The sequence below is a fragment of the Coregonus clupeaformis genome, chromosome 19 (assembly GCF_020615455.1).
Source record: "Coregonus clupeaformis isolate EN_2021a chromosome 19, ASM2061545v1, whole genome shotgun sequence".
NCBI lineage: Eukaryota > Metazoa > Chordata > Actinopteri > Salmoniformes > Salmonidae > Coregonus > Coregonus clupeaformis.
Genome location: NC_059210.1, coordinates 23,248,334 through 23,271,390, shown reverse-complemented (window position 1 = coordinate 23,271,390; position 23,057 = coordinate 23,248,334). Strand labels below are relative to the sequence as shown.

General features: G+C 41.8%; 1 protein-coding gene across 2 annotated transcripts; it reads right to left on the bottom strand.

The window, feature by feature from the left end:
• Window positions 1–2,356: 2,356 nt before the first annotated feature.
• nlrc5 (NLR family, CARD domain containing 5) lies at window positions 2,357–22,196 on the bottom strand. 2 transcript variants are annotated; one of them, XM_041836563.2, is made up of 48 exons: window positions 22,163–22,196; window positions 21,458–21,773; window positions 21,166–21,216; window positions 20,476–20,559; window positions 18,480–20,211; window positions 18,308–18,391; window positions 18,103–18,186; window positions 17,824–17,907; window positions 16,038–16,127; window positions 14,285–14,335; window positions 14,029–14,058; window positions 13,817–13,900; window positions 13,618–13,701; window positions 13,411–13,500; window positions 13,026–13,106; window positions 12,816–12,899; window positions 12,180–12,263; window positions 11,980–12,069; window positions 11,643–11,687; window positions 11,478–11,534; window positions 11,268–11,351; window positions 10,974–11,057; window positions 10,780–10,869; window positions 10,605–10,664; window positions 10,349–10,432; window positions 9,987–10,070; window positions 9,700–9,789; window positions 9,539–9,604; window positions 7,566–7,652; window positions 6,346–6,429; window positions 6,147–6,233; window positions 5,999–6,058; window positions 5,836–5,886; window positions 5,634–5,717; window positions 5,443–5,526; window positions 5,250–5,333; window positions 5,078–5,161; window positions 4,912–4,998; window positions 4,761–4,844; window positions 4,555–4,656; window positions 4,368–4,451; window positions 3,794–3,877; window positions 3,592–3,675; window positions 3,376–3,459; window positions 3,204–3,281; window positions 3,010–3,093; window positions 2,841–2,924; window positions 2,357–2,708 (listed from the first exon to the last, which is right to left on the bottom strand). In XM_041836563.2, exons 2-48 carry the CDS (start codon window positions 21,753–21,755, stop codon window positions 2,627–2,629), a joined length of 5,571 nt encoding a protein of 1,856 aa, XP_041692497.2. In that variant the 5' UTR covers window positions 21,756–21,773; window positions 22,163–22,196; the 3' UTR covers window positions 2,357–2,626. The 2 variants fall into 2 exon arrangements, with proteins under 2 accessions (XP_041692497.2, XP_041692498.2); XM_041836564.2 differs by having other exon boundaries at window positions 20,476–20,556.
• Window positions 22,197–23,057: the final 861 nt, after the last annotated feature.

Sequence of the window (23,057 nt, the reverse complement as noted above, 5' to 3'; positions counted from 1 at the left end):
GAGATCATCCGTTCACCCACACCGAATCTCACAAAGACACAGCGGTTTGAACCAAAAATCTCCAATTTGGACTTCAGACAAAAGGACACATTTCCACCGGTCTAATGTCCATTGCTCGTGTTTCTTGGCCCAAGCAAGTCTCTTCTTCTTATTGGTGTCCTCTAGTAGTGGTTTCTTTGCAGAAATTCAACCATGAAGGCCTGATTCATGCAGTCCCCTCTGAACAGTTGATGTTAAGATGTGTCTGTTACTTGAACTCTGTGAAGCATTTATTTGGGCTGAAATTTCTGAGGCTGGTAACTCTAATGAACTTATCCTCTGCAGCAGAGGTAACTCCAGGTCTTCCATTCCTGTGGCGGTCCACATGAGAGCCAGTTTCATCATAGCGCTTGATGGTTTTTGCGACTGCACTTGAAGAAACTTTAAAAGTTCTTGAAATGTTCCGTATTGACTGACCTTCATGTCATTTCTCTTTGCTTATTTGAGCTGTTCTTGCCATAATATGGACTTGGTCTTTTACCAAATAGGGCTATCTTCTGTATACCCCCCCTACCTTGTCACAACACAACTGATTGGCTCAAACGCATTAAGAAGGAAAGAAATTCCTCAAATTAACTTTTAAGAAGACACAACTGTTAATTGAAATGCATTCCAGGTGACTACCCCATGAAGCTGGTTGAGAGAATGCCAAGAGTGTGCAAAGCTGTCATCAAGGCAAAGGGTGGCTATTTGAAGAATCTCAAATATAACATATATTTTGATTTGTTTAACACTTTTTTGGTTACTACATGATTCCATATGTGTTATTTCATAGTTTTGATGTCTTCACTATTATTCTACAATGTACAATTTTTTACAAATAAAGAAAAACCCTTGGATGAGTAGGTGTGTCCAAACTTTTGACTGGTAGTGTACATGAGCAGTGCCATTAGAATCCAGCAGTGCATTGACAACTAATACTAAAGTGTAAGAAATAAAAATCACACCAAGCAGTGAGGTTTCCATCAGAAAAACAATATTTCAACTCTACCCTTTTTGATTAGTTAACATATGGGGAGAAATCAACATCACATAAATAGTTCCGGTTTTACAAACCGAGATAGAGAGCTGGAACACCTGAAGCATAAACTTGAGTTATCAGTTTGTCATCACTCTTTCTGCCTGAGGTGGAACAAATTATTTAGCAAAACACAAACAAATAAATAAATTCCTGATACAAAATCAATACAGAAATAAATACGACAGTGGAAAGAGACTATGAGCTGATTGTCCAGGAAGAGGAAGGAAGATACAGTTGAAGTCGGAAGTTTACATACACTTAGGTTGGAGTCATTAAAACTTGTTTTTCAACCACTCCACAAATTTCTTGTTAACAAACTATGGTTTTGGCAAGTCAGTTAGGACATCTACTTTGTGCATGACACAAGTAATTTTTCCAACAATTGTTTACAGACAGATTATTTCACTTATAATTCACTGTATCATAATTCCACAATGCCTTTAAACAGCTTGGAAAATTCCCGAAAATGATGTCATGGCTTTAGAAGCTTCTGATAGGCTAATTGACATCATTTGAGTCAATTGGAGGTGTACCTGTGGATGTATTTCAAGGCCTAACTTCAAACTGCTTGACATCATGGGAAAAGAAAAAGAAAAGAAAAACAATTGTAGACCTCCACAAGTCTAGTTCATCCTTGGGAGCAATTTCCAAACGCCTGAAGGTACCACGTTCATCTGTACAAACAATAGAACGCAAGTATAAACACCATGGGACCACGCAGCTGTCATACCACTCAGGAAGGAGTGATGAACGTACTTTGGTGCGAAAAGTGCAAATCAATCCCAGAACAACAGCAAAGGACCTTGTGAAGATGCTGGTGGAAACATGTACAAAAGTATCTACAGTGAGGGGGTCAAATACTTATTTCCCTCATTAAAATGCAAATCAATTTATAACATTGGATTTTGTTGTTGTTATTCTGTCTCTCACTGTTCAAATAAACCTACCATTAAAATTATAGACTGATCATGTCTTTGTCAGTGGGCAAATGTACAAAATCAGCAGGGGATCAAATACTTTTTTCCCTCACTATATATCCACAGTAGAACAAGTCCTATATCGACATAACCTGAAAGGCCGCTCCGCATGGAAGAAGCCACTGCTCCAAAACCGCCATTAAAAAGCCAGACTACGGTTTGCAACTGCGCATGGGGACAAAGATCGTACTTTTTGGAGAAATGTCCTCTGGTCTGATGAAACAAAAATAGAACTGTTTGGCCATAATGACCATCGTTATGTTTGGACACACCTACTAACCTAAAACAGGGAATTTTTACTAGGATTAAATGTCAGGAATTGTGAAAAACTGAGTTTAAATGTATTTGGCTAAAGTGTATGTAAACTTCCGACTTCAACTGTATATAAAGAGAGATTTGTCTCATGTCCTCTTACCAGGGTTGGACTAAAAAGGTTCACTGTTCCACCTCCTCCTGGAAAATATTATTGTTTGTTTGGATTTGATGGCATGTAAACAAAATCAACTTTATGTGCAAATGAACATAATCCAAATAGAAGTGCAAGTTTACTGTTCTGCTGCTCCCCGAATGAGTGAGATTAGATCATATACTACGTGGAGGAGAAGTTGAGCCTCTTCTCTCTCTGTCTCAGTCTCTGGGCATCACAGGTAGAAATATCATTCCTCCACAGTCTGGTCAAACACAGGGAGAGGACATTTGTAAAAATGGCATTGCACACAATAAAGACAGTATCCAAATGAATAGCCATTATAATACATTATACAATTGACAGTTTACCAACAAACAACTTAAAAGATATTTACCTGATCACTTCAACTGATGGACAAGACTGTAAGCTTCTGGCAAGTGCCTCTGCTCCAATAGCGCTGATACTGTTAGACTCTAGACTAAAATCAAAGATATAAAAACACACATCTGATTATCAAATCCTTTGAAAACATGTCAATGTAAAAGCGTTAATTTAGCACTCACTCAAGTCTCCTTAGCTTCTGGCATTGTGGTAAAACCTCGGCAAGCTTCATTGCAACATCATCTCCACAACCATTCCACGCAAAACTGACAAAAAGGACAGGGAGTGAAAAAGAGAGAGAGGAAACATGGTCAAATCAGTCGTGAATATTCAGAACCAGATGAATATTGCTCTGTGCTGTCTGGATTTCCCTTACCTGACATCCTCTGCACAGACACAGTGAGCCAGGCTGCCAGCCAGACCAGTCAGCTCTGAAGTCCCTATGGAGGTCAAGCTGGAAGACAACAAGTATATTAAACACTTGTCTCTTGGGCAGGGAATACACAGTATGTATTATAGAGGATTACACATAGATATATATATCTTACTGTATCTTTGTCAAATACTTCATGGAGATCAAGGCTTTGGAGATCCTGACAGATCCTTTTGTACCAATCTCGTTCTCTGAGAGACTTTTCACAAACATACAACCGTGAACATAAACAAGGGTTAGGGTTGCAGTTACATTGCAACACATTAATAGAATTAATAAATACATTCAAATGATTCCTACCGCACACAAAAACTGATGGGAATAGACTTACTCTAGAACCCTGAGGTGAGTGAAAGTGGGCAGAACTTGTCCCATCTTGGCAGCACAGGCAAGGCTGAGATTATTCACAGACAGACTGGGATATAAAGTCATGGGTCAGACGGTGCATTGTTTGCAGTCAAAATTCAAACCTTTTATTTTTGGTCATTGTGAAAGCAGGGCACTATGCATTGATAGTTTGGGCTTGGCCTTACTTGAGCTCCTCCAGTGCTGTGCAGGTTGCCAGGGCCTGGACCAGCCTCTCTCCTGCTTGGTCACTGATGCAGTTCGCTGACAGGCTGAGACACAAAGATAAAGAGGAAAGAGACTGGTTGTGTGTTTTATATAGTCTATAGAGATATGGTCCAACATTCTCCTCTTCTAATCATTGAGAGGAAAATGTGTCCATTTCATATCATAGCTCATAGTGCTACATCAGTATGTTTCCTCTGCAACAGTTCAGGAAGTGGAATAAACTGGACTTTGTGATGGAGAAAACAGAATTATATGATAAAGGCGTCTTTACAAACCAATCAGCACTTTGAACCAGCTTTATACCTTTTTGATGATGACACACCTAAAATCTTCTGCCTGAATCCCACACACACACCAATGTTGTACCCATGAAGCCCATTGGAATATTAGCTGACACTTTGACAGGTTCTAAGATTGGTTCATTTGACAGATTTCTGATGCATATCTTATCTTTTAATTTGACACATTAATGATGTAGTCTATTTCTTGTCCAGGGCCATTCCCCACCCATTCCTCCAGGCCAATAATCCCTACCTGATCTTCCTCAGGCCTGTCCAGGTGGGCAGGTGTTTGATAAGCTCCTCCACTCCTTTATCTGACATCCTCATCCCCTCTAACCTGCAGGCCAGACACACATTGACAATACCACATCAAACGTGATGGCTAGTCCATGCAGAAGTCAGATACTACTTGACATTTGTGTTACCATGGTTCTACTCACTCTATCTCCTCCATCCCTCTGAGCCCCTTCAGAGAGGCCAGTAGGACCAGAGTGGCCCCCTCCCCTGGGGATCCAGTCGCCATGGTAACTTTATTATTCAGACTACGGGGCAGATCACAAATCATTGGTAAAGATAACACTCTATACCAAATCTGTCTCAGGCATAGCAAAGCCCACTACATTCTCACTCAGGATGCTCTACTCACTTTAGCCTCTTCAAGGAGGTCATAGCATGGAACCCTTGGGCCAGGCACACTGTGCTCTCGTCATCCAGCTGTACAGAGTCAAGGCTGTGGACAGGATACAGATATTTAACTCATACCCTTAATAATAATAATAATAATAATAATAATTTACCTGATCCCTTCCAGAGAGAGGCACTGTCCCAGCCCTCTCACCAGGTCCAAGGCCCCTGCTGCTGTCCAACCATAGCACAGGGACAGACTAGGGGACAGAGGGCACATCATTAGTATTGTTGTATCACTGGCCAGGTGGTTGAATACAAGAATACAAGAGTTCTTACTTGATTGTTCTGAGATGAGGAAGGTTCTGGAGTGTTCTGGTCAGAACTACAGCTCCTCTGTCACTGATCACATGACCAGACAAACTGAGGGAGACAGGAGAGAGTGGTGATAGGTGAGAGTCAGGAATGAAACATAAAAAGTAGGCATAGGGGATGAATGACAATCACTTACTTCAAGCTCTCAATGCTTTTAGCCTGCAACAACCCCTCTGCAAGGAGCAATACCACATCTTCAGAGGTTTCTTTTGATTCAAGACTAGGAACAAATAAAATAAAACATATTTTTCATGTGTAGCCTAAGATAGTCATCCTTGGTCATCAATGTAAAGCCTTTCCAACCCCCAAATCCATAACACCAGCCATACCTGAGTTTCCTCAGACTGGCTAAGGATGGTAGGACAGAGCAGAGCAACTCTGCTCCCACTCTACCAATGCTGTTGTATGACAAACTAAGGAGGAAAAGAAGAAACATGTATAACTTAAAACTAAATTAGACATTAGAATCACTTTCACTACTTCCAAAGTAGTGCCAGGTCTCTTTCTCACAGATACTTACTCTAGCTCCTGTAGCAGAACACATTTCTGGAACACAGTCCGCAGAGACACTAGGTGGTGCCCTTGCACTGCACAGTCCACCAGGCTGAAAGACACAAGAGGCAGGAGCATATGATAGGGAGAGCTCACATGCAGTAACCAATTCTGAGCCAGCTTACACACATTGCTGTTGCTGTAGGAATGATAGAGGAAGATGCTTTCACCTTATGGTCACGGTAGACAGAGAGCCAGACATGTCTGTAGAAAAGTCACCACTGAAATTCAAATAAAGGCAGCTCAGTCAAAACGGAAAGAGCGTGTTATCTTTATCTTCAAATCTACAAAATATTTTGTAAATAGACAACATTAAATGTCTTTCAGCTTTACCTGGTAGGAGTGGGATTTTGGCATTCTTCCAAAGTAATGTGTACAGTGGATTTATTTACCCTGCAAAACAAGTTCACACATACATTATGCATGTCATGTTTTATTTTCCTATACTTAAATATTACCTAATGCCAACATGAATTCTCACCTGATGGTGTGTATGTTGGGGTTGAGGTTCAAGCAGCAGGAGACCAGGTTTACAGCTGCTTCTGCTGTGATCCATGTCTCCTCAATACTGATGGGAAATGAATATAGACTTTTAACTCCGAGGCATTACACACTCATGCAAGAAACCCCACTCACAAATACACAGACACCACAAGCCATTCCCATAACCTCCTCCTCACCTGATATAGCGTTGGAAGTGACCACACCTCAGCTGCTTCACCAAGTCTTCAATCACCTGAACACTCAGTCCGTTGTTTCTTATCCTGAAGTAAATCAGAGTAAAAAAGGCATTCATTTTCCATTCAATAACTTGGTGTGTACATGTGTGTGGCTCACTCCAGGGTGCGTAATGAGGAGAGGGTAGTCAGGCTGTTTTGCAGTGCCAGTAGGCCTTCTCTCTGCAGGGTGTTACAGGATAACCTACATACAAGAGAGATAACACTGTTCCTCACACTGCATCATCACAGAGAATCACCCAGGAATCATATTATAATTGTTTCAAATTCAGTGTTGCAGGTTCATTATCGCAAAAGTCAAGCCAAGGTTATTATAGTTTTGTGTTTCTATGTTTGTTTTTATTTCTATTAGTTTTTCAATTTTTATTTGAAATTCAGGTTAGTTTTAGTTGTTTTTAGACCTAATTTGCAAGTTTTTCTTTAGTTATAGTTCTATTTCTATTTTGTTTTTATATTAATTAGTTTCAGTTTTAGTTTTAGTGTTAAGGACAGAAAGCATACGTGGGAGGCTAGGAGCCATTTGTGTTGTATAATTTTTTTTTGGGGGGGTTTGGGATGTCACCTCTTGCAACTGGGGGGCAGTAGGCTAATACATAAGGTGATGGGTAAGGTCATGGTTAGGTTAGGTTTAAATTAAAGTCAATATCAATGTGACTTGGATTTAAAAGGATAGCGCAGAGACTGGTGTAAAAAATATGGTGGAATGAAACTCTCTCTCGCCGATGTTTACATCAATCCAATGCTTTTTAACTTTAGTAGTACATGTAAGAAGAATCAAGTTAGCTAACTAGCCACCTTTTTTCCCTGTTAGCTAGTGTTAGCTAGTGATTGTGATGCACAAGCTCGGCCTATTTGAAACATCCCTATCTCCTGGCTGCATTTACCTGGCAGATTCAGTAGCGTGAAAACCCACCAAAGGCTTAAAAACCACATTCGATTTTTTTGCCCCCCAAAAATAAAAATAAACTGAACATATTTCATGATGGTTTTTATTTTAGTTCGTTTTGGAGTCAAAGGTAATAGTTTCAGTATAGTTTTCGTTTTTCAAACCGGTTTGTTAATTATTTTATTTCTGTTTACTAAATTGTTTTTTTATGATTCGTTTTCATTTTCATCTACTATAATAACCTTGGGTGAAGCAATTCTCCCAGTCCCATTCTCACCTCAGTTTGACCAACTGAGCAGCACAGCATGTCAGAATCTCTGCTAGTCTCTGCAGATGGTCAGCCCCAAAATGACACTCTCTCAGACTGTAGGGTTCAGGAAACATGAAGCAGAGAGAGAAAGAGAAAGTGAGAGACTGAGGAGGTGGGAGAGATAGATTTCATGTCTATGAGTCATATAGAAGAGGTTTGATATCATTTATACAGTGGGGAAAAAAAGTATTTAGTCAGCCACATATTGTGGAAGTTCTCCCACTTAAAAAGATGAGAGAGGCCTGTAATTTTCATCATAGGTACACGTCAACTATGACAGACAAAATGAGGAAAAAAAATCCAGAAAATCACATTGTAGGAATTCTAATGAATTTATTTGCAAATTATGGTGGAAAATAAGTATTTGGTCAATAACAAAAGTTTCTCAATACTTTGTTATATACCCTTTGTTGGCAATTACACAGGTCAAACGTTTTCTGTAAGTCTTCACAAGGTTTTCACACACTGTTGCTGGTATTTTGGCCCATTCCTCCATGCAGATCTCCTCTAGAGCAGTGATGTTTTGGGGCTGTCGCTGGGCAACACAGACTTTCAACTCCCTCCAAAGATTTTCTATGGGGTTGAGATCTGGAGACTGGCTAGGCCACTCCAGGACCGTGAAATACTTCTTACGAAGCCACTCCGTCGTTGCCCGGGCGGTGTGTTTGGGATCATTGTCATGCTGAAAGACCCAGCCACGATTCATCTTCAATGCCCTTGCTGATGGAAGGAGGTTTTCACTCAAAATCTCACGATACATGGCCCCATTCATTCTTTCCTTTACACGGATCAGTCATCCTGGTCCCTTTGCAGAAAAACAGCCCCAAAGCATGATGTTTCCACCCCCATGCTTCACAGTAGGTATGGTGTTCTTTGGATGCAACTCAGCATTCTTTGTCCTCCAAACACGACGAGTTGAGTTTTTACCAAAAAGTTCTATTTTGGTTTCATCTGACCATATGACATTCTCCCAATCCTCTTCTGGATCATCCAAATGCACTCTAGCAAACTTCAGACGGGCCTGGACATGTACTGGCTTAAGCAGGGGGACACGTCTGGCACTGCAGGATTTGAGTCCCTGGCAGCGTAGTGTGTTACTGATGGTAGGCTTTGTTACTTTGGTCCCAGCTCTCTGCAGGTCATTCACTAGGTCCCCCCGTGTGGTTCTGGGATTTTTGCTCACCGTTATTGTGATCATTTTGATCCCACGGGGTGAGATCTTGCGTGGAGCCCCAGATCAAGGGAGATTATCAGTGGTCTTGTATGTCTTCCATTTCCTAATAATTGCTCCCACAGTTGATTTCTTCAAACCAAGCTGCTTACCTATTGCAGATTCAGTCTTCCCAGCCTGGTGCAGGTCTACAATTTTGTTTCTGGTGTCCTTTGACAGCTCTTTGGTCTTGGCCATAGTGGAGTTTGCAGTGTGACTGTTTGAGGTTGTGGACAGGTGTCTTTTATACTGATAACAAGTTCAAACAGGTGCCATTAATACAGGTAACGAGTGGAGGACAGAGGAGCCTCTTAAAGAAGAAGTTACAGGTCTGTGAGAGCCAGAAATCTTGCTTGTTTGTAGGTGACCAAATACTTATTTTCCACCATAATTTGCAAATAAATTCATTAAAAATCCTACAATGTGATTTTCTGGAGAAAAAAAATCTCAATTTGTCTGTCATAGTTGACGTGTACCTATGATGAAAATTACAGGCCTCTCTCATCTTTTTAAGTGGGAGAACTTGCACAATTGGTGGCTGACTAAATACTTTTTTTCCCCACTGTACAGGCAATCCTTTCAGTTTCGATATGAGTTGTATTTTTCTGAGAGCAAAATAAACAATGCTTCCTGTTCCACTAGCTAAATGGGTTTACACTATGGTGTTTCTGTGACTGCTTTAATTGATTTTATGAGTATTGAGTAGAAAGTAGTAGCCTTGTTGTCCTACCTCAGAGTTTTGCCACAGTCAATGTCCTGTTCAAAGCGGATGAGCGACCTCTCCTCAGTTCCCAAACTACACAGACATAAAAAACACAGACCTTCACACTATGGGGTCTAGACAAGTAAATGTTCAGTTTGCCAACATGGTATTGTTCAATAGAATTTTACCTGACTTCCACTGCAGCCACCTTCTCACAGGTCGTCACTGTGTTCACCAGGTAGAGCGCCCCCATCTGGGTCAGTCTGTTATCATTAAGACTGCAGAGAGAAACACATACAGCTGTACAAGCAAGCACAACTAACCTCCATAAAGCTAGAACAGATGCATCTGCTAGCACTGATACAATTATCTCAGGTAGGCAGACCAGCAAATCAAATCAAATCAAATCAGCACAAGTGGTAATGGATTTCACTGTATGGACTGAAGGAAGATAGGGTGTTGCAATGAGTCTTACTTCACTGAGCTGGCAATCCGCAGCCTTGGCAGAGAATCCACAAAGCTCTTCACTCCCTCGTCTCTCAGAAGGTTACTGGATAAACTGCCCGTTGTAAAGAATGGGTTATTATCCATAATGAGAAAGGTTGGTTGAAAATGTGTTTTAAAAAAAACCCAAAAACACCCCAAAACATTCTGCGAGGGAAAACACAGTTTGACCATTGGTTGAGGCATATACTCTAGTAGTGTAAGGTATTTCTGGGAATACAGTGCATTAGTTGCGAGTACATCATAATTTATAAGTACTGCTATTTTTGCTCAAATTTGGGCAGTGACCCAGGGACAGGGATGTGTATTAGGGGAAGGGACAGGGACACTCACTCCAGGTCAGACAGATGAGGACACTGCTCCAGGATCCCAGAGAGTTTCTCCACATCCCCACTGCTCAGTGTGTACTGGGTGAGTCTGGCAGAGAGATAGACAGACAGACATGAGGTCAGGGTTAAACCAGGTTAGAGAGAAGAGGAACTATATGTGACTGATTAAAAACAGCTTAATTAACCTAAAACCTAATTTCTGTAATGTAATATAACATGTCTATCTATGGGAACAGTACGAGCAGATAAACTGCATTCACCTGCAAGTTGCTTGTTCTGCTTTCATGTTGACAAACTTGATGAATGCTTCTCCTTGGGGCCTTAAAAGTACATCAATATTTAAGGCAATTTATATAAACACAGTTCATACATTTAAAACCAAATGTGTGAACCACATGAATGAATGATGACCTTAACATCCTGAGCCATACATACCTGAGTTCCACAGCGCTGACACGCTGGCAGTCTATCAGAGATCTGACCAATAACAACACTCCGTCCGTAGACATCTGGACATGGCTCATACTGTGGAGGCAGGTAGGGGCCGGAAGAGAATGATGAGAAATGAACACCTTACTGGTGTTGTGGCCTTGAGATTATCATTACTGAGCAGGGTGAAGCATTCTCACTTGAGCAGCTGAAGAGATGTCATCTTAGGCAGGATATTCAATAGATTTTCAATGGTATCGTCCCTCAGGGATCCATTGGAGAAACTGAAACAACAGACAACAGGCAGAATGCTTTTATAGGATCGAGAAGGAGGAAAACATCATACATGTAACACACTAAGAAGAGGGAGGGAGTAGAACATAGAAACTATACTAGATATTATACATAGATATTGTACAATACAGTATTTTATAGTTAACCCTGAAAGACAGAGACAGAACATAGACATAGTTAGCGGTAACATGAGAACTCACTCTAGCTCCAGTGGGCCGGGACACTGTACCAGTCTTCTACACAGCCTGGTCATGTCAGTGGGCTGGATACCACTGTGAGTTAGACTAAAAACAAAAACACAAGTTTCGGATTATATTGCAGGGTAAAGTGAATGGGATATTAAATGGACAACAGAAATTCAGAAAGTAATTTGCATGTTAAGACTTCTGTCTAAAACTTTATTGTCCTACCTGAATTTCTTATCCTGTTCCATATCTGGTGAGGTCCCGAGTGCTTCTGATTGTATTCTGAAATGAAAGTGATTCAGTGAGTTGTTATTAGGACTACACCATCCAACTGAGTTACAGAATAGGTATACTGACAGAAACAACTTTAGTATATATATAAAATATTACCTTTTACTGGAATGGAATTTCAGGAACAGCTTCTTCCCCCCATGACTGATAAACGTAACATTTGTATATTTAATCATCACCTCAAATGCAAAAATACTAATCAAACATAGTATGATTTCAATAACTTTTTACCATGCCCATTTTACACAAGAGAGAGAACAAGGACATAGATAGATAGAGAGAGACACAGACAGACAGACAGACAGACAGACAGACAGACAGACAGACAGACAGACAGACAGACAGACAGATAGATAGATAGATAGATAGATAGATAGATAGATAGATAGATAGAGAGAGAGAGAGAGAGAGAGAAAGAAATAGGGGATGTGAATACCTGACATTCACTTTGCTCATGTTCCTGTGTGAGCAGAGAGCGTCAGCTAGCAGCACCACCCCTTCCATGCTGACTGCATTCTCACTGACACTACACCAAACAGAGGGTACAAGCAGTGGTTTGATGGCCAGAAATAGCTTTGAACTAAAAAAGCTAAAGCAAAAGAAAGGGAGGAAAGGTAGGTGCTAAGAAATTCTTACTTGATTTCCTGGATGGTGCTAAGCTGAGGTAAGAGGTCTAACAACTTCTTTACACCTTTGTTTCCCAGAGAATTGTTGGAAATACTAAGAAAGGCAAAGAAGGGGTGGGGGAATGAGAAAAAGATAAACAGACACAAACAAAGAAACTTTCACAACCCAATTCTCTGAAACTTTCCATAAACCAACTCTCTGAAACTTTCCATAAACCAACTCTCTGAAACTTTCCATAAACCAACTCTCTGAAACTTTCCATAAACCAACTCTCTGAAACTTTCCATAAACCAACTCTCTGAAACTTTCCATAAACCAAGTCTCTGAAACTTTCCATAAACCAACTCTCTGAAACTTTTCATAACCCAACTCTCTGAAACTTTTCATAACCCAACTCTCTGAAACTTTTCATAACCCAACTCTCTGAAACTTTTCACAACCCAACTCTCTGAAACTTTTCATAACCCAACTCTCTGAAACTTTCCATAAACCAACTCTCTGAAACTTTTCATAACCCAACTCTCTGAAACTTTTCACAACCCAACTCTCTGAAACTTTTCATAACCCAACTCTGAAACTTTTCACAACCCAACTCTCTGAAACTTTTCACAACCTAACTCTCTTTTCACAACTCTGAGCACTTACTCCAGCAGAGTCAGAGCAGAGCAGTCCGTCAGATTCTCACACAGACGGTCCAAGTGAGGGGGACAAAGAGCACAGCCAATCAGACTGTCCACAGGTGTTCATGAGAAACGGAGATGAAAAGAAGAGACAATGTCGTAGAACTTTAAAGCCATTATCCATATTGTTATACACAGTGAATACAGAGTATAACAATTGGTATATTGTACATACCAAAGTTTCTTAGACATCTCAGGATGGTGTTTCTCTATCCCCCCAGCAAAAAGTATGGACACACGCACAGGGTCCTGCAGGCTGTCATGGGGAAACCGCACAGCAGTCAGTGTTAAGGTAACATTTTCAGAGCATTCTAAAAAATCATGATCATCGAAGTTCTACATTATAAAAGGCACCACAGTATTGTTATTTCTTGCATGTTCACAACGTCTGGTTTGGGCCTATAACAAGCCACTTGACAGACATACCCTCTGAAGTGTTTACACCAGGAAGTGATAAGGTAATGTGCTGGTTTTAGTGTGGTTGCAGTTTACACACAATAAAAGGGTGCAGTCTATATTGGCTCTATCTAAGAAATGAAGGGGTGTTATGCACAACATACTTGATGTCCACTTGAACCACATCAGGACATACAGAAAGGAAACTGGTCAGAACCATCAACCCATCAACCGATATGGGAATCTCGTTCAGACTGTCAAGACACAACCAATAACCGTATTAGGCTACATGACTGGGTTCAAACATAATATAGGACAGGCACAAGGTCATGACTTTTTAAAAAGCATTTTAAATTAATGATCAGTCTTACACAATCTGTTTGGAGATGTTCAGCTTCTGTAGAGAGTCAGTCAAGGCCTTGAGAGTATCAGCCTTGATGTGGCTTCCTGAGAGACTGCAGGGGTCACAACATAACGCCAAACAGAAAGTCAGATATCTTTACTTATTTTGTGTCTTTACCCACAGTCTGATCTGACTTGTTCAAGGACACTGGGTACTTATTCACTTACTCCAGGACAGACAGGCCAGGACATCTCGCTAGCAACTGACACAGTCTGTTCATCTGGTCAGTAGTGAATATGCAGTTCAACAGGCTGGATGACATATAAAGAGAAAGGAAGGAAACAACAGCAATGTTACTCAAGGAATTCAGATGCTCAATTGAAATATACATTTATAAAAGCCTAGGTTCTGTACAAGAACAAAACTGAGAATATCATACCTGACAGTCAGCCCAGTTTTATCCTTAGAACTTGAGACAAATAGAAAGGGAGAGAAAGGGGGTCAGAGAGAGGCTGATTGATACAGCACAGTAGATTTCCCAAAATGTAGCATAGAAAAACAATGAAATAAAAGCAACATTTTCTCAAAGAGCTATGAAACATGAGCTTGATTTTCTTGGGCCTGTTGGTACACCAAACATTGAAAAAATGTATAAAAGTTGCATATTCTTTTATTTCACTTCACTAAAACCTCACCATTTCATGTCTAAGATTGGGACAAACAGGACATTGATGTCCTTCACTCCACTGCAAAGAGAGAGAAAAACATAGTTTACATCCCCAGTATTTGTTTTTTCAGTTACAGTGTCCTCAGAAAGTATTCACACACTCTTTCCACATTTTGTTATGTTACAGCCTGAGTTTAAAATGGCTAAAATTTTGATTTTGTTTCACTGACCTACACACAATACCCCATAATGTCAAAGTGGAATGATGCTTTTAGAAATGTTTACAAATTAATACAAAATTAAAAGCTGAAATGTCTTGAATCAATAAGTATTCAACCCCTTTGTTATGGCAAGCCTAAATAAGTTCAGGTGTAAAGTTGCATGGACTCACTAGGTGTGCAATAATTTTTGAATGACTACCTCATCTCTCTACCCTACACATATAAATATCTGTACGGTCCCTCAGTCGAGCAGTGAATTTCAAACACAGATTCAACCACAAAGACCAGGGAGGTTTTCCAATGCCTCGCAAAGAAGGGCACCTATCGGTAGATGGGTAAAAATAATGGTGAAGTTATTAATTACACTTTGGATGGTGTCTCAATACACCCAGTCACTACAAAGATACAGGCGTCCTTCCTAACTCAGTTGCCGGAGAGGAAGGAAACCGCTCAGGGATTTAACCATGAGGCCAGGCCAATGGTGACTTTAAAACAGTTACAGAGCTTAATGGCTGTGATAGGAAAAAAATGAGGATGGATCAACAACATTGTAGTTACTCCACAATATTAACCTAAATTACAGAGTGAAAAGAAGGAAGCTTGAACAGAATAAAAATATTCCAAAACATGCATCCTGTTTGCAATAAGGCACTAAAGCAAAACAAAACAAAAAAATGACAAAGAAATGAACTTAGTCCTGAATACAAAGCGTTATGTTTGGGGAAAATCCAACACAACACATCAATGAATACCACTCTTCATATTTTCAAGCATGGTGATGGCTGCATCACGTTATGATTATGCCTGTCATCGGCAAGGACTAGGGAGTTTTTTTTTAGGATAAAAAGGAATGTAATAGAGCTAAGCACAGACAAAATCCTAGAGGAAAACCTGGTTAAGTCTGCTTTCCAACAGACACTGGGAGACAAATTCACCTTTCAGCAGAACAATAACCTAAAAAACAAGGCCAAATATATACTGGAGTTGCTTACCGAGATGACACTGAATGTTCCTGAGTGGCCTAGCTACAGTTTTGACTAAAATCGGCTTGAAACTCTATGGCAAGACTTGAAAATGGCTGTCTAATAATGATCAACAACCAATTTGACAGAGCTTGAAGAATTTTAAAAAGAATAATGTGCAAATATTGTACAATCCAGGTGTGCAATGCTCTTAGAGACTTACCCAGAAAGACTCAGAACTGTAATCGGTGCCAAAGGTGATTCTAACATGTATTGACTCAGGAAGTTGAACACTTGTGTAATCGAGATATATTAGTGTTTTATTTTTCATTATTTTTTCTTTCTTTCTTTTTTTGTTTTATATATTTTTTTTACAAATGTTAGAATTTGTCCTCCACTTTGACATTAGAGCATTTTGTGTAGATTGTTGACGAAAAATGACAATTAAATCAATTTTAATCCCACCTTGTAACACAACAAAATGTGGAAAAAGTAAAGGGGTGTGAATACTTTCAGAAGGCACTATATGATCAAGTATGCAGATTACAACTGGAGGTTCTATTTGTGAACATAAGAAGTGTCTATTGTCTGAACTCACTCAGCATAGAGTCCCTGGATGGAGGGGATGTAAGTGATCTTCTCTAGAAGGGTGTATATACTCTCCAGAGAGCAGCCATTCCTCCCCAACCTGAAAACATACAACACACATACAATGAGGGAAAAAAGTATTTGATCCCCTGCTGATTTTGTACGTTTTCCCACTGACAAAGACATGATCAGTCTATAATTTTAATGGTAGGTTTATTTGAACAGTGAGAGACAGAATGACAACAAAAGAATCCAGAAAAACGCATGTCAAAAATGTTATAAATTGATTTGCATTTTAATGAGGGAAATAAGTATTTGACCCCTCTGCAAAACATGACTTAGTACTTGGTGGCAAAACCCTTGTTGGCAATCACAGAGGTCAGACGTTTCTTGTAGTTGGCCACCAGGTTTGCACACATCTCAGGAGGGATTTTGTCCCACTCCTCTTTGCAGATCTTCTCCAAATTAAGGTTTCGAGGCTGACGTTTGGCAACTCGAACCTTCAGCTCCCTCCACAGATTTTCTATGGGATTAAGGTCTGGAGACTGGCTAGGCCACTCCAGGACCTTAATGTGCCTCTTCTTGAGCCACTCCTTTGTTGCCTTGGCCGTGTGTTTTCGGTCATTGTCATGCTGGAATACCCATCCATGACCCATTTTCAATGCCCTGGCTGAGGGAAGGAGGCCCCGTCCATCGTCCCTTTGATGCGGTGAAGTTGTCCTGTCCCCTTAGCAGAAAAACACCCCCAAAGCATAATGTTTCCACCTCCATGTTTGACGGTGGGGATGGTGTTCTTGGGGTCATAGGCAGCATTCCTCCTCCTCCAAACACGGCGAGTTGAGTTGATGCCAAAGAGCTCGAATTTGGTCTTATCTGACCACAACACTTTCACCCAGTTCTCCTCTGAATCATTCAGATGGTAATTGGCAAACTTCAGACGGGCCTGTATATGTGCTTTCTTGAGCAGGGGGACCTTGCGGGAGCTGCAGGATTTCAGTCCTTCACGGCGTAGTGTGTTACCAATTGTTTTCTTGGTGACTATGGTCCCAGCTGCCTTGAGATCATTGACAAGATCCTCCCGTGTAGTTCTGGGCTGATTCCTCACCGTTCTCATGATCATTGCAACTCCACGAGGTGAGATCTTGCATGGAGCCCCAGGCTGAGGGAGATTGACAGGACTTTTGTGTTTCTTCCATTTGCGAATTATCACACCAACTGTTGTCACCTTCTCACCAAGCTGCTTGGCGATGGTCTTGTAGCCCATTCCAGCCTTGTGTAGGTCTACAATCTTGTCCCTGACATCCTTGGAGAGCTCTTTGGTCTTGGCCATGGTGGAGAGTTTGGAATCTGATTGATTGCTCCCTTTTTGCTCTCTGATTGCTCTCTGATTGACTCCCTTTAAGAGTGTGCTCCTAATCTCAGCTCGTTACCTGTATAAAAGACACCTGGGAGCCAGAAGTCTTTCTGATTGAGAGGGGGTCAAATACTTATTTCCCTCATTAAAATGCAAATCAATTTATAACATTTTTGACATGCGTTTTTCTGGATTTTATTGTTGTTATTCTGTCTCTCATTGTTCAAATAAACCTACCATTAAAATTATAGACTGATCATTTCTTTGTCAGTGGGCAAACATACAAAATCAGCAGGGGATCAAATACTTTTTTCCCTCACTGTAGGTCACATTACAAAAGTGCAAGCTTGCTGAAATGTAGAAATAAGAGACACTTGTAATATAAATAGATGGCTAGGATCATGCAACACAAATTATCCAGTCAAGGAAACAATAAACTCACGAGACAGAGGCCAGACTGGGCAGCTTGGGAAAGATGTCAGCAATCTCCCTGACTCCTCTGTCTGTCAGGCTGTTGTCACTGAAACTGTCAGACAGACAACACAAACCATTTTATACAATGCAAAACCTGTTCAATACCGAATCAGACCAACTGTACTTTCATGGCAAATATGGTACTGTATCTTTAACCAAGTTTGGTTAGATCCTGATAAAAGGTCTATAAAATCTTGAAGTGGTGGTAATAATCTTTGGTTGTTACGGTAAGTAAATAATCATTTACTTGAGCTCTGTGATCTGTGGACAGCTCTCCAGGGCTCTGGCAAGTTTGGCAGTTCCCACATCAGTGAGGTTACCGCAGATAAACCTGGGGAAGAGGAGCAGAATATCCACGTCACACTTTGACAATTCGCGTACACATCCACACACAAACAAAAAACTTTGAAAGTTGATCCTTTCAAAACTGAGTGACTCAGTGAAGGACTCACTCAAATCTTTTCAGGGTTGGTAGTCTGGGAAGGATGCAAGAAAGTTTATCTGCAAATCTGTCATCATACTTGCGGCTTCGAAAACTGAGGGATTGTTAAAAAAATAGGAAATTAATTTCATGCAGGATTATCCTTGTTTAGTACGCAATGTATAAATGAGTCATCAACTCACATTAGACAGTCGATGTGCAGGCAGCTGGGTAGAATATCGAGACACTCCAGCTCCATAGAACAGGCTCCAAAGTCCAACCCGATGCCCACTCCAGCAGACGAGACGACAAAGGCCAGGGCATCCAGATCCACAGGGTTCAACGTGATGTTCCTTAGTTCAAAGCAGGGTCGCGACCCTACCACCTCCCTGGCCAGCTGGGCATCCTGGGTCTCCTGGACACAGTGGCACAGCTCCACCACCTTGGGCCCAGTCAGGTTGGTGCTCATTGCCAGGCTTCGGAGCAACTTGCGAACTAGTGCCAGGCGTTTCTTCACCCACCCCACAGCCCCCGCTCCCCCAACAAGCTGGAGCAGGTAGGAGGAGCAGGCTGGGGCAGCAAGCCCACAAACATACAGATGGAGGGAGTCAGTGAAGACAGTCTTGGGGTCTGATTTCGTGGTCCAGCGGGTCTTGAGGTTGAACTTCTTCCTGAGCTGGGCCTCTGTGACCTCCAAGCTGGTCATGAGGTGTAGCGCGCCCAGAAACTCTTGCATGGTGCGGTGCATGAACGTGTAACCCTGGCATTTAGATCCATCCTCATTGGTCAGGTCCACCTGTGAGAGGAGACCAGCCTTAGTGGCGAAGTCCAACAGGTCTGGTGGAACCTCTTCAGACAAGAACACAATCTTGCTCCCCTCCAGGCCCCTCATAGCCAGGCGGCACAGCTGTGTGACCTCTGCCCTGTGACTCTGCAACAGGGGTGTGATGCTCCCTGGGCATCGGCTCAGAAAGGCACAGAGGATCTGGAGGTAGACCTGGGTGAGGGTGTTTGGCAGCTGGGGTAAAAGCTGAGATCCACCACTGGAGAATATGTGGTCCAGGCACACACAGCAGATATGGCAGAGGGCTGGCAGGTAACACATGGTGAGGAGGTGGTGGTTGGCCAGTAGATGACTCACTGCCTTCTCCTTCAGATCCAGACCCTTGTCCTGGAAGTACTGTTCAGCATATTCTTTCACAATGCGTTGATTGAAGCCTAGCAGCTCCCCGATGCAGTCCACAGAGCTCTCCAGGTCTGTCACATCCCGAGGCCTACAGGTAATCAACAGAGTGCATCCTGGGAGGATCCTGCGACTGTACAGGCCTGAGATCAGCTCTGCCATGGGGAGCGGGCACCATGGGTCAAATGGGCTGCTCAGTTTGCCTGAATGGGTGATTTTAGTGTGAAACTCGTCGTAGCCATCAAAGATCAAGCATATTTTCTCAGGGTTTTCAAGGATGAAGTCAACCACAGCGGTACCCTCCTCCTCTCCACCCTCTGGTGGGAGGAAGAAGCGAAAGAGCAGCTCCTTCAGAGACAGCGGCCGAGCTACGAGGTTGAGCTGGCGGAACTCTAGCAGGATCAGTAGGTGAAAGGAGGGAAAGGCGCCCTGAGTCCATTGCTGGCCAAGACAGTGCATCAGTAGGGTCTTCCCTGACCCTGCCTGGCCCAACAGCAGTGTGACCTGGGCTTCTGAACCCAGGAGGGAGTGAACAGTCACCCTGTCCTCCACAGCCCCCTCCTCGCCCCCCTGCGGAAGCTTTGAGGGGCTCAGACCTCCATCAGCCCTGTCTCTGGGTCTAACATGGGTTCTGCGGTGCAGACTGACCCAGGCCTCTTCCAGACGAACCTCCTTCACGACACCCTGCATCACCCTCTCCCACCTCTGCAGTAGAAATCTCCTCACAGCAGCCTTGTAGCTTTCTATGTGGTCTGGACACACAAAGAACATCTTATAAAATAACACACGTTTTTGTTATTTTACAGGCTGTTCATGAATTTGTTTACAAAATATATTTTGTGATTGTGTACTAATTTCGAATCAAACAACTCTCATAAAGTGAAGACAAAGACACATTTCAGGTAACAGAGATAGCTCACACAGTATGCAAGTCCTTTAAAATTGAAACCCCATAAGAAATCTTATTGAGATATGCCACAAAACCATCTGGGTGTCATGAAAAGACTGGTATTTACCTATTCGTGGGCGTTTTACACACCAACCTTGAGATGGTATATACTCATCAACCAGGGTATGGCTGTTGTTTTCAACGACTTCTTCTGAGAAGAAAACAAAATGGAGAACCCAATAATGGAAATATAGGGGAAACCCAAGAAAATATGAAGAGGGACAGTGGTTAAACAGAATTGCATAAGCATTGCATGACACTCTTCTCCAGGGCCTTTGGGGTACCCGTAAGCGAGATTTGGCTAACAAAATCACTTACAAAATAAATGGGGTACCCCCGGAGGTCAGGGCCCCTGGGCACATGCCCTGCATGCCCATCAGTATTTGGACATTAGTACAAATTTAGATAGCTGGCTAGACTAATTTACCAAATTAAAAATTGTTAGCTGACATGGCTAATTGAATGACTGTCAGTAACTGAGATAACAAACAGAACATTTGCTGGATAGAAAAACATTGCAGTAAGTTATGTCTGAGACAAAACCACTATTTTACTTCCAGATGTACTTAACAATTTTTATGCTGTTTTTAGTGTGTTATCTGCTGTTGGACCTTTGACCGATTTCTTGCCTGAATATCACACACAGGTGTCATCTTACACAAAAAACACTTCATATCCCCTTAAATTACTTTGGAAAAAGAGGGTAAAAACTGACTGAACAGCTGCAGTAAAATGGGATGATTGACTGATTGATTACCTGGATCACAGAGGGATAGGGGCTCACTTGCTGGTGTAGGCCGAGGATCACCTGCACAGTCAAACAAATCAAACTTCCAATAAGGGGTAAAACTAAGCCTAACTCTATCCACAGAGTTACTGCATTGTCAGTGGGGTGTTTATTGTTTATTGTTGGGAGTCAACATTTGAGGGACAGAAATGGAAAAGGAAACCCCACCTTGATATCAACATCTTCCCCATAACTGAATAACTAGGCTACAGTGTGGATATTATGGATGGTCAGTATGGGCAGGCATACTAGCCTTACTTACTAGTCACAGATCCGGCCACAGACATCAGCCGAGATTCCAGACGCATTGCCATGTCGCAGTGCATGCAGACCATTTGAAGAAATTTGCGGCAAATAGCAGGGTCTGCTGTCCTGAAGTAATTCAACAACCCCATGATGCGTTCCATTTGGCTGGCAAGGCGCACGAGCCGTTCCCGCGCTCTGCTGTCCATCATTTTATAGAGCATGGTGAGAAAGGCTTCCTCTTGATGGCTCAGAATGTCTGCCAGCTCATGGGTCTCCTGTGTCAATACAGTCTGGACATCTTCCTCTGCTTCCATCAGCTGTACAAGCTTAGGCTACATTTTACAATAAAATAAACTTCAGTTTGATTACGTTTAATCTATAACTAGATTATAACACTATCTCAAACAATTTCACATGGAGCAAAGCTAAATAGTTATTATGCTTGAAAACAATTGCCCTGGCATTGCACGTTCCCAAATACATAGGCTTGCTTCAGAAGGAAAGGCCATGCACGTTAACAATCTGCTTTGTTTTGGGTGCAGTTTTGGATGGGCTAATGGGTAAATTATAGTCTACTACGACAATCTGCTTTGTATTGGGCGCGCGTTTGGATGGGCTGCTACGTAAAGTATAGCCTACTACTCTCTACGAAGTCAATTAACTATTGACCTATTTTTTTTTTAAATAACCAATATAAGTGTACACCAAAACCACAACTTACCAAATGTAGCTGCTTGTCGCATCGCTGCAGATCAGCCTACAATAAAGTGAAACTCAAACCAAATAAGATGCTTTTACTTTCTGTTTCGTTTCTGAGTAGTTTTAATTACAAACCGGCATCGTCAGGTGTGCGAGCATTGCAAAATAGATTGACACATTCAATAATTTCATCCAAACTGCTCGCGCGTGTCAACGTGTGTACATAGCCAGGCACCAAAATAATCCAAATAGATATTCAAGCAGGGGGCAACTTTGGTTTTAGAAGTGGGGGGGTTTGCTTTATTTTTTTCAAATATTTTCTACATTGTAGAAAATAGTGAAGACATCAAAACTATGAAATAACACATATGGATTCATGTAGTAACCAAAAAAGTGTTAAACAAATCAAAATATATTTTATATTTGAGATTCTTCAAATAGCCACCCTTCGCCTTGATGACAGCTTTGTACACTCTTGGCATTCTCTCAACCAGCTTCACCTGGAATGCTTTTCCAACAGTCTTGAAGGAGTTCCCACATATGCTGAGCACTTGTTGGCTGCTTTTCCTTCACTCTGCGGTCCGACTCATCCCAAACCATCTCAATTGGGTTGAGGTCGGGGGATTGTGGAGGCCAGGTCATCTGATGCAGCACTCCATCACTCTCCTTCTTGGTAAAGTAGCCCTTACACAGCCTGGAGGTGTGTTGGGTCATTGTCCTGTTGAAAAACAAATGATAGTCCCACTAAGCCCAAACCAGATGGGATGGCGTATCGCTGCAGAATGCTGTGGTAGCCATGCTGGTTAAGTGTGCCTTGAATTCTAAATAAATCACAGACAGTGTCACCAGGAAAGCACCCCCACACCATAACACCTCCTCCTCCATGCTTTACGTTGGGAACTACACATGCAGAGATC

Coding starts and splice junctions, on each gene's coding strand:
- nlrc5 (XM_041836563.2), bottom strand. CDS start 21,755: ATGGAAGCAGAGGAAGATGTCCAGACTGTATTGACACAGGAGACCCAT. Junction 10,870..10,973: donor ACATCTCTTCAGCTGCTCAA/GTGAGAATGCTT, acceptor CTGCCTCCACAG/TATGAGCCATGTCCAGATGT. Junction 4,845..4,911: donor CTCTCTCTGGAAGGGATCAG/GTAAATTATTAT, acceptor TCCTGTCCACAG/CCTTGACTCTGTACAGCTGG.